This window comes from Athene noctua, chromosome 2, assembly GCF_965140245.1.
Source record: "Athene noctua chromosome 2, bAthNoc1.hap1.1, whole genome shotgun sequence".
In the NCBI taxonomy this organism is placed as follows: Eukaryota; Metazoa; Chordata; class Aves; order Strigiformes; family Strigidae; genus Athene; species Athene noctua.
Genome location: NC_134038.1, coordinates 126,276,504 through 126,288,724, shown reverse-complemented (window position 1 = coordinate 126,288,724; position 12,221 = coordinate 126,276,504). Strand labels below are relative to the sequence as shown.

At 38.3% G+C, this 12,221-nt stretch overlaps 1 protein-coding gene across 1 annotated transcript in view; it reads right to left on the bottom strand.

Moving 5' to 3' along the window:
• Positions 1 to 319: 319 nt before the first annotated feature.
• Positions 320 to 12,221, bottom strand: part of ITGA8 (integrin subunit alpha 8) — a 116,323-nt gene continuing 104,421 nt past the window's right edge. The window contains exons 29-30 of the mRNA XM_074900206.1: positions 4,121 to 4,243; positions 320 to 2,874 (exon numbers count right to left, since the gene is read on the bottom strand). Of these exons, the coding sequence (XP_074756307.1) occupies positions 2,788 to 2,874; positions 4,121 to 4,243 (210 nt within the window). The 3' untranslated portion in view covers positions 320 to 2,787. The remainder of the gene's footprint in view (positions 2,875 to 4,120; positions 4,244 to 12,221) is intronic.

The following is a 12,221-nucleotide window of genomic DNA, read 5'->3' as shown; positions in this document are numbered from 1 at the left end:
AAGCTATCCACAAATGCTGGGACCAAAGACTACAGTCCTTGACAGCACACGGCTCCAGACATTTCCATGGGGGAAGTTTAATCTACAAGGATGTAGAAATATAAAACAAAGTATTGCTCAAAGTAACTGTTTGTCAGATCATGTGCCTCTAATTTGGTTTCCAGTGACATTACACAGCTGCAGCCAATGGATTCCAGCCAGGTCCAGCAGTCACTGAGGTTCTTTTTGGTTTAAATTTAGTATCTGAACATGTTTTGCCCATCATTAAAATGGAGAGTAATTGCTCAAAAGTGAACCATTGATGCTACAACTGCAAAGAACTTATTAGGTCACCTAGTTCTATCCTCAGAGCAATGCAGGATTGAAAACACATTGCAACAAATACTGAACAGAACTGTGTTTGTTTTAGTTTTTTTCCTATTTTTTTTTCTTTATTGTAATCATTAATCAGTATATTCAAAAGTTTAAAAAACAACCACAAATGCCAGTGTAAACATGCTTCAGGTATATAAGTAATATAAAGTATTGCACATACAAAAGTCCTATGTTCAGTATCTCCTTATGGTGCTGTTTCATCAGAGTTGTGCAGATGATGTGACTGTAATGAACTAGCTGATCTTATTTCAGAAGCTGCTACACACATTTCTGTATTTACAAAAGCTAGAAGCTCAGTCTTTTTCATGGGAGGATGGTTTTGCCTGGAATGTATGGGATACAGAGGTGTGCAAATATGGGACAGGCTTGATTTGTGGTAGTATTTTTCAGCTGATCTTTCTAATCTACAAGAGGTCATCTTAAGCCCATTTGGGGGAAGGGGTCTGTTACTGGTTTTCTTGGGGACTGGGAAGTGGTCAGGCCTCCCCATCCTCAGAAGCACCTCCATTTTCTGAGGCATGTCTCTCCTCCTCTCATTAAGTCTCATGGGCACACTGCATCTGATAAGTTAAAGACTCCATGCAGATCTTCTTGCAAATTTGCCTTAGATATGAAGATGGAACACACCTGCTCAGGTTTCCTAGTTCCTGCTTGGATTTCACAGGTCAGTCTGTGCAAGAAATGGTAAAACTATAAAATCTTCTATCAGACTGACAGAAGTGACAATATCTCATGGCTTGTCCTGTCCTGAAGTCTTAGGAAGAGGAAAGGCAAGTATCTAAAGGGAGCCAAGAAGTGACAGAATGGATAAGGCTGTTTCCTGATTAAAAAGCTGGGATGGATTGTAAAGAAAAGGAGCTCAGGGAAGAAAAGTGAGGTCTGTTTCAGAAAATGAACAATCCCTCCTGAAGGTTACAGAATATAGCTAATTTCACACTCACAGGCAGCACTGGAAGACTCAAGCTTTCAGGCACAAATTTGCACAGATCAGAGCTTAAAGCCCCTGCTAAGATAAGGACCATTTTCTGACAGAAAAGAAAGAATGAAGCCTTCTCTTCTTCAGAATCCTCGACCCAGAAAACCTCAAAATCCTACATGTGTATTTTTACTCTTTACCTCAAAATATCTCTCCTTCTTTTTGTTCATGCTTAGCTGGCTGGAATTCTGTTTTTCTGCACAAACACAAATCCTGCCCACCTTCCCTGAAAGACTTTGCTTAAGAAATAATTATATTCTGCTCTAAACTTTGCTGAAATCAACACTTTAAATAAGACACCAGCTTACAGATTGTAAAATTTTAAAAAAAGGCAATGATTTCTTTACGTGAACAGTGTTAGAGTGTATGACACAAATTAAACAGAAGACACAATGGCAGTAGCTCTTCCATTTCAAGAGACCATTTCAACAAAGTAACAGGGCAATGGCCAAGAAAATTTTCCCTAGCCCCAAACCCCCAAGCCTTCTCAATATCACCAGTGTGGCTGTGATCATTTAAATCAGTGTTTCACAAATGACTGTATCCTGTGTCAGCTGTACAGGTGTCAGCCATCAGCAATGCAAGGAGAGGGTAACTCATCCCCTGCGCTATACTGTGCACGGATTTAGTTATCTGGGTGTGATACTGCCAGCTCTGAGTTGAAAGAGATACAACATCTATTTGTTTATCGTATGTCTCATCTTGTGAAATGTTGCATGAATCTTCTGTTTTGCAAAATATCTTGTAGCCAAGAAAGGTGTATTCTATTGCATACAATGGATTTACTTCTCTATTTACATGCAAGGCAAGTACATGTTTTCTATTTTTTTACTTTCTTCTCTCAAAATCTAAGTTGATGCTTATATCAGATACTTATCCTGAAAAGGTGGAAAAATAAATAATTCTGCCCCATCTATAAAGTTCTTTATAGACTACCTTTGTTTTTCAGAAGTACTTTCACAGTACTGATATATTGCTTGTCTCCCTGAGCCATAATTTCGTAAAAGTTCTTGTTCTTAGGGAGGTGTGAAAGGTATTCTGCATGATACAGTAGCTTTTAGAAGTTTTGGCCTGGTCCATCTTCTAGACCATACAGTAATGCAGGTGTTCTCTCCTTGGGAGATTTGGGCTTGTTCTGGAAGCATCTCAGTATACCACATGTGTTCGAAAGCATCTGCTGAAACGTAGACTGACTGGAATATGGGATAAATGTTCTGTTCCGTGGTTGAGTATGTTTGTAAGGCAAGTGATAAAGATGCTTTCTTTGGCAAGGATGGCCATCATGTGGCATGTTCTCAGAATGTTGCATAGATCAGATTACAACACCATGTCACTTGCAGCTACAAAGGAAGACTGGTGGAAGGAATCTTTCATTTAATCCTCATCATGTTTCTAGTCTCAGGCAGGTTTCTGAATTGAACTGTCACTCTCTTCCTCTATGCATCAGTAGTCTTGTTATTTGTCAGTTGTTCCCTGTCAGCCATGTCATCTTGAGGAGGTCTAGCTCTGTCAAAGAAGCCACACTGCAGGAAACAATCAACAGAAACAAAGGCGTCATGGTAAGACAACCACAGGAAAACTCAGCTGCCATTTGATTCTTCACTCAGTCAACCTGAAATGTCGGATAAAATCTACGGGAGGCTGATAGACTATGAAGAAGCTTGTTTATTTCTATAGAAATCTTTCCCTAAGAAAAATTACAGTTTTAGGTGCAAGGCATTGAATTTCAAAGTATAGCTTTAAAAATTCAAATTATATGAAAGATGTCTTTGTAGAAGATGTAAAGCCGATACTGACATTCTAATGAGAAAACTGCTAATTTCAGTTCAGCAAGACACACGTTCATAAAAGATGTTTAGATTGACAAATAGTAATAATAACAGAGGTGGAATATGTGTTGGGAAATGTGCACAGCACGGTGTTGTGACCTAGACTAAAGATCACTAAAGATGAGATTCTTCCCACCTTATTTTGTCTCAAAGTTACCCTTTTGGTCAAAAGGTTGAAAGTTATGAAGGCTTCACAAGCGGTCAAAGGAAGGTACCACCAAACAGTAATTCCTCTCATCCTCCCATGCCTTACACATAGCTTTTTGCTGTTGTTAACTGACTAGGTGAATCTGAAAAGTTAGCTGGACACCTAACCCATGAGCTTTAGACAGCTAAAGGCAGGTGAGGCATATCCTAACTTAAGAAATTGCTTGAATTATTTTTAATGGGAACTGAGAGGATGGCCACAAGCTATGTTCGCTCCCTGTAATATCGCACTTTCCAGTAACTTGTCTTAAAACTTGTGAAGGGAGTGTAACAACCAACACAGAACTAGAAAACTTTTAAAACAGAAGATATGAGATACTAATACAAAAGGAAATCTTCTAAAAATTAATTCGCAAAGCTGGGAGTGTTGTTACATGCTGACAAAAACTGGAAATTCCTGAAGTATGGCAGAGAAAACAAAGTTAGAATCACTTCTTTTTGAACGTAAACATCCTGAAAAAGAGGATCATAGGTCTTGGGAAATGGAGCCAAACTCTGTATGCCCATTTATAACCAGACTTTAATAATAATGGCGGACTTTGAAAACAAGTTCCCTGGATAAAGGTCAATGACACTAGCATGTCAGAAATGCCAAAACAAAAAAGACACATGTGTATTGTTGCTTTTTCTCCAAACTGTTAAGGATCACAGAATTACAGACTTTTTTTTTCCTATCTGTTAGTATCTTTCAGGGTTTTTTTAAGGCAACAGTAACAGTAATAATGCAACATACCTTCCATAAAGCTAGGGTCAACATAGCTAGTACCAGTAGTCCAAGAAGTATTGCTAGTATTATAACCCATAAAGGGATTACAAAGGAGACATTTGGAGTGGACCAAATGACAGATGTTCTGATCTGAAATGAAAAGAATACATTAAACAAATAAAAATTAAGCAAGTAAAGCAAATCTGACAGTAGAATACAGAGGTTATAAGCATTCACTTCAACAGCATTTTGCAGATTAGAAATATACATTGCTTGGAATTCTTCCATGTTGGCTTCATTTACTGCAAGTTCCTTTCCACTTGTTCATGATAATTACTAGAAATGGGATTCACACATATAAAAGTCTTGTCATATCAGACATATGAATCATTTTCATTTAATACAGAATAGCAAAGAATACCCTTCTGTGCAGATGCTTCAAGAAAATTCAAGCAGCAAAGTTCTACTCCTATGTATGCTGCTACAGCCTAGGCCAGTATAACTGACTTACACTGAATGACCCTAAAACAATGGTTGACTTTAGCTCAAACTCTTAATTCAAACCACAATAGATACCAGCTACATTATTCTTAATTAAATTTTTGCTGACACACCAGTATACACTTTTTTCCTATTATTTGTATTCAGTTAAGCAGTCCAAAAATCAAAGTCAAGCAGAGTGCATTGTCCTTGTGATAAAGCCTAATGAACAGTATGTTACGCTCCTTAAAAGAAGCCAAGCATATGGACTATTACCTAAATGGGAAATAAGCATGAAACACTCTCATTGTCTGAGGCTCTAGAAAGCAGGTGTGTATAACATGAGTTATCAAAGGTTTTAATTGACTTGGCAAACTTCGCTCTTTAGACCTTCATCTTGACAAAGAGTAATAATAACCCTTCTGTATTTCTCCTTCTGGGGCCATCCACATAAGTAACCTCCTCCTCACTCTCCCTTCCATACCTTGTACCAAATTTATTCTATGCTCTCAGAGTCTGCTTGGAAGGCTCCTCGTCAATCACATTGAATATTTGTTCTCCCTGCTGCTCCCAAGTGGGAAGGAATGATTTTGAGCTTTCCTTATCTGCTCAGCCACAGTTACGTCCCTTCAGTTTTAGTTTATTTTGTCAAACTTTCCTCTTTGTTAGCCTAGGAATTTATTTCTCTCTGGGGTTTTGTGTTGGACCTCTTTCATTTACTCCCAGACAACCTTAAAGAGGATAAGTATGTGACAGATGAAAGTTATTTCCTTCTTGACAAGATGAAATCAGTTTGCTTTGCAAAAACTCTCAAATGATCTTCCTTTTCGGTGCTTGAGGTACATCCAGGAAATCTATTCTTCTTGGCTATTGCTCAGTCCCCGATCTGCATGCATTGCAACTTCTCTTTCTACTTGCTTTTTTGCTATTAACTCGCTGATTGATGCACCTTAATTTAGCACAATGCTAATTCCTTCATTCATGGAACAGCATCCTAAGTTTGAAGAATGGACACAACTCTGTAGTCCAGTTCAAAATTAATTCCATTTTTGTGTCTCTCACCTTTCTCCTCGAGGATGGCAAATTTCAGCCTTTCTGCAACACCTAGCCCTTTCCTCTCTCACTCTTTCTCATGATCAGCCTACTTCCCTAGACTTTTCATTCTGCAAGCACCAGCACATCTGTCTCCCAGCTACTGTCACAATTAGTTGGAAGATACTTTAGAATAGTCCTTTCCACTTACTTCATCTGTGCGGCCAATTGTTCCCTACTCTGACACGGCACTTAGAAAGATGGCAGTCCCATGAGATCTACTGATGCATGTATTTTTTATAGCATCCCTCACTGTTATGGGACACAGATCATAGTTGAAATTAGGGATAAACTTTCCATGTGGGATACTGCTTGCCTTCTACCAAATCTTACGCTGAGGGTTACACAAAAAAATCTGAGACACAGATCAGTCCTTCTGGGGTTACCACTTTAACATTAACCTATATCCTGAAGATTAAGTGCTTGCAGTGCTGGCCATACTGTCATTGATCTAAACCCACACTCAGCTAATATACTTCTCTGCTGCAGCTGTAAATAGTTATTACTCTAAAAGACTTAAAAAAGATAGCATATACAAAGAAGAAATATGTTAGCCAATTAAAGCAAGAAAAAATATTATTTCAAGGCAAACAGAATTAGTAAAAGAACCCATGAAATCTCACCCACAGTGTGACCAAGTGATCAACTATGCTACTGTGGGGATACCATTCCTTCCCCAGACTCCTCTTTGGGTTGCTTCTTAACAACCGCAGAACTTCATAGGCTCTCTGTAGCATTAGATTCAGCAACAGCATTGCTCATTTAGTAAGGACAAAATGTTTCTGAATGGCTTTTCTTGTGTCTCAGAGTGGTACTGTATCTGGCATTAAAATGCAAGGGCAGAGAAAAAGAAAAAGGTCATCTGAACTGTCTGCAGAGATTCCTTCCAGAGAAAAGACAGTTAAGGAATAAGATGAATGCAAGTAAAAGGCTTATGTGGCCAGGGAAATCAGAAGGGATGCAGTCATGATGGGCTGCATGAAGCCTGTAGCAAGCAATGAGCTCAGATGTCCAAGGAAGAAATCATTTCCCTTCTACTGCTTGAAGATCCTTGTACATGCTGCCCTGAGGCAAGCCTTGAAGACCTGATCACACAGAGCACAAGAGTTGGGAAGTGCTGACAAATACTCAGTGGGCCCCAAGACAGCAAAAAGTGAGACTGATTAAAAAACCCCAACTCATCCACACTGTACGCTTCCTCTGTTGGCAAACTCTGTGGTACTACATGCAAGAAGTTATAATTTTTAAATTATTATTTGAAAAGGATCTGATGCTATTAATGTGCAGTGTAAGTACTTTACTTACTTAAGTCTGAGCTTCACTACAGTTTCTATTCTAACACTATCACTTGTCTGAGCATGTTGCTGTGGACCTGGAGCAGTTACCAAAATCATCTTAACAAATATTTGTACACAACAGCAAAAAGTAAACCCAAGCAGCACTTTCTGCCCTCTCAAGTTTGACAAATGACTGACTCCATTTCGGAGTAAGATCAAACCTGAGGGAAGACCCGTTTGCTTGCAAGAATTTGATTTAGCTATTTCTGGTACTGATAGCTTGAGCCAAATTCCTAGGTGGGACAATGTGAGTGAGATAAATGCAACATGAAATGGAGTCTGCATCACTGCTCTGGGCTGGACTGTACATTGGCAAACCAGAACAAAAAGACTCTGGCAAGCTGCTGGTCAGCTATGGATGGATTGGTGGAGGGACAGCCTACTGAAATTGTACATCCTGAATATGGAAATTATCAGAGTGGGCAAGTACCTCTGTAGGAAGGATTTTTTATTTACAGATTTCTTAAGATAGTATTTGACTGAACCATATCTGTCTCCATGGGCACCAAGTCCACTTTCATCCAGTCTAAGGCAACTACTTCAGAACCACAGGTGCTCTGGGACAGGGATGAACTTACCTGCTGCCGGTGTTGTCCAGGATCTGAATAGCTCATAGGACTGCCTACTGATTGCACAGGAGCACAGCAACTAGACTCTTAACTAATGCACTCCAGTGCTCCAGTTCACTGTTCAAAATTAGGTGGGGCCAATCCAGACCTCAAAGCATGTTTGAGATCCTGCTGAAATCAGTGGAGACAGTCCACTTCATTAGGGATGGTGGATTTCATTAGGCTTTGGATAAAGCCAATAGTAGTGTATTGTAAGTACCTATGTAGCAATTCTGTGTCCACATTTGTGCACTACTTCATAGATGTTTGCTACATTTGCATGTTGTGTTTTCTTTCTTCTTAGGCTGTGAAAACAATAAGGCAATGTAGCTCTTCTTGTGAAACCTATAGAGCACCTATCAGCATGGATCCAGAGAAGGATATCTGGATCTTCCTGAGGAAAAACTGTAACCAATTATGAGTGATGTAGCAGTGTTCAGACTTGCTTATACTGCATGGGTTCATAATGCTCTCTCCCTTCTTCCTTCTATCATTCTGCCTTTACAGACAGTAGAGTGTAGCTTACAGTGTAATTTCAGTAGCTCAACTGAAGACTGACAAAGGTTGAAATATAAACAAGAAACTGTAATCTTACAGAAGTGCAGAGCATCGTGTTTATAATCCTTAGATTATCAGCAATGAGTAAAACAGAGAGCAGAAATTAGGTCTATCCCACATCAAGCAGAATCCTGCTACAAAGCTGCCACATCTCTTGCAGCAGGAGTGCAGCCAATGGCTAACGAAATATTTGCCTGCTAAAATCTTAAAACCATCTTATCGCACCCACACCCGTTTCCCATGAATCCTTCTTTGTCTTAGGTTTTTGAAAGCAAAAGAAGGGTTGTGCTAAATGCTTGAGATATATTTCCTGAGCAGGAGATTATATGTAGTCATCAGTCTCACTCCTGCCTGTGTGCATTACCAGTAGAATATAACACCCCTGGGCTGCCACTTTTATACTCTATACGAAGACTTGCAAGGCTGCTAATGCAATTCCTGGGGAGCAGTTTGACACTGCAAGTCCTGAACACCCACAGAGTTGAGGCAGAAGCTGGAGGGGAAGAAAGAAACAAAGCATCCCTTCAGTTTTGCCTGCCTCGTTTCACCATTTCCACAGAAGACTGTCCCTCCTCCACCCCATGCTGTCCACAACAGTTTTACATATGATTTTGATTTAAGACAAGTTTGCATTATTCAGCTTGGATTTCTGTTCTTCTCCATGTGGTAGGTTTAGTACTGCAGGATCAGAGCCAGGGAACGTTTTTTGGAGGGATTTATCTGTTTTCATCTAAGGTGGCCAATCTGAAGAAGTGGAATTTTTATACAAGTGTTGCATGTTGGCACTGTACTTCAGATGTATGTTGGCTTTCCTCTCCATTCAGGACTGAAAGACTTTCTTATACTGAACACTGAAAACAGTGGTTGCTTCTCTGTCAGGCTGGTGAAAAGCACACCTGACAGACGTGAGAGGAGCCATCTGACTTATGGCCTTTCACACTGCTGAATGCCTCACACCTCTTGTATGCAAAGGGGTGACAAGGAATGCCATCTGCCAGCCAGACAGCTATGGACAGAGCCTTCGTATGCTATTGGAAATAAAATCCAAGCTGATCTTAGCACAGAAGCTGTCTAGTAGTCTTCAGAATCGCTGTTGTAGTTCCATGAAGTCACTTTTTGCTCATGCAAGTATTTCCATAGCGAGGCTTTTCTTTTTCTTTTTTTTAAACGTGCCACAGTTAAGCACATTGTAAATAGATAAAAGAAATATTAGGGCTTTTGCCACTGATTTTTGTACAGTTTGGATTTTTGCTCCTGATTTGGGTGCTACTCAGTGTAGCTTCAAAATTGTCTTTGATTCCACTGGAAGGCAGCACAACTCAGAGAAGCCTATGTAGTAAGCTGCCGGCTTATCCCTCTTGTCCTTTAAAAGACACAATTTAAAAATAAAAATAATTTATCTATAATTTAATGTGCTACTTTAAGAAATAGTAGCTAAATTTATTATTTCTAATGCTATCACTTCACTGCATATGATGACCTTCCTCTAATCATTAGTCACTTTGCTTACAGGGACTGAGAAACAAGAACTAGTTAGTGCTTTGACATGTTCCCATCCTTTGCAGTACAATGTTTTTGTATGCTCTGAAAAAATGCTCAAAATAGAATGTAATAGCTCCTCTGAGCTTGGAGTCATAATTAATATTGACATTTATGTTTACATTTTACAAATGCATGTGCCAATATATTTCATTAGGAATATAAGCACATTTAAAATGAAAGTACTGTCACTGTGTAATAGCTAAAAAAAGTTATAAGCCTTAGTCTGAAATCAATTTTACTCACTGTAGGACACTGGTCAAACAGTTTAGACTAAAGACATCCCCCTCTGAAGATGTTATCAAACATTTAAGAAAAGCAATCATATTTTATTAAAACCTGGCTCAAGAATCGTAAATTAAAATGGAACAAGTTACTGCTTATTCTAACTCCGTACTTTTTATAATAAAAAGTACTTTCACCTTGCACATGAAATTAATCAAGTAGGATAGTAGTATTTACCACAATAATACCTCTAAGAAAAACCAGCAACTTTCTCTTGAATGATACAGTTGTTAGCAAGGAAATCCAACCTGTTGTACAATATATAGTTGCAATTCCAAGACTATCAAAATGAATAGAAATATTTTTATTGATGGCAGTAGATTTTAATTTAAGCTCCACTAAGTTCCAAGCTAATTTTCTCTTTCATGCCATGTTCACTCTAGTATTTTACTATAAAAGATTCAGATTTTCTTACATTTACATAATTTTTCACACACCTATGTATCATGACCCTCTGTTCAAGATACAGATCTATATTCCATGATGATGGAAATAAAGACCTCAGTGCTGCAAATATGACCACATGACTGTGTAGGTTACTGATGTGTATGGGATTACTCATGCCATTAAAATTAAATGGACTTATCAGCCTGCATAATTGGAACCCAGCACTGTATAAGTTAAATGAAGGACATATGCTCTGTTCTTTTAGAATATATTATCTTCACTATATAAACTGTAAAGTGTTAGCTGATTATTAGATACATACTTTTAACAATTAATCTTAAAATATTATAATCTTTATTCTACTTTCATCCTTGCATTGTCTGAAAGAAAACTATAAACTTTCAAATAAATCTTTGGAAACTTTTAAAACACAACCAGTGATCTTTTTCAGAAGGAGCAAGAGTATTAAGCATTGCCCAACTTCAAGCAAATATTTCTTCTTGCAAGTGGAACATCAAAAGAGCTTGTGCATATAACACATCAAGCTGTAGAGCTGGCAAGCATCCACTGCCATGTCCAGATATGAAACGACATAAAAGCGCTATCATTTTTCAACATTTTACAGTTGCTATTACAGGCATTTTGCTGTAAATCATCTGCAGCAAATAACAACCATTATACTGGCAGGAGTAAGAGAATAAAATGCTTATCTGATCATTTGGTAGATCATCTGACACTTGTTGAGAACAGCAGGCTATCACCTGGGGTAAAGCACTTCAGTCCAGATGAAGGCACCACTATCAACAGAGTTCTGCACAACATGTGTTTCTGCTATGGAACACATGCTGCAAGAAAATAAAAAGAGCCTGAGTGTATCTGTCAGCTTGGAGCCTTTGAACCTTTCTGGATGAATACTGCATTAAGCATCAAATCTCTCTGGTGAAATCATGGATCTCCTGATGTTAGAGGCTGGAGTCACTGGACATACAGGACCAAGATTTCACCTCATGTCTTCCCAGAGCAAGTATCAATCAACCATTCAATCTGTGCTTGTTCAAAACAAAACTTTATAGCCTGTATCCTCTAAAATATATTCAAAGTAAGCTGTAAGGTGTATTATTATGTTGGTTTTACATACAAAAAAAGTATTTTATTCCCTACTACTACATCTCAACAGGCTGATACGATTTCTTTGAACCATGACTTAACTTGGAAAAGTTTGTACTAAGCTTACCTTTTAAGAGAAGGACTGTAAATGATAAATCTTTATAAAAATGAGCACAATTAGCTTTCAAATTGCAGATTACTCTTATATTAGAATCAAATTTTGCACTTGTATATTACTTATTTCTATCAGTGATGACAAAATAGAGTGAGGTATCCGACACTGTAAGAAGCAAATTCCATTAAATTGCTCCCCAAACTCAATGTTTTGGCACCAGCAAGCAATTAAATCAAACTTACGCCTCCAAGATTAATTTTTCATATAATAATCAAGAGCCATACACATCTTGCTTTGCAAATAAAGCAAGTACTTTGCTATCTATCTATCTATCTATCTATCTATCTATCTATCTATCTATCTAATCTATCTCATCTGTAGGGATTAGCAGGTAATTTCTTATCTTGCACCTGATGTGCTGTGAGATGGAAACCCTAGAGAGGCATGCAGACCTTTCTGAAAATCAGGGTATCAAAGAAGCTTAATACAGATAAAAAAGAAGTTGCCATAGATAATCTGTAAGCTTTTGTGACAGAAATGCTGACTGGGAGAAGAGTGAGATCTCTAAACCTGACAGAAACAAGGTTTTGGATTTTGCACAAAAATTTCTCCAGGTATTT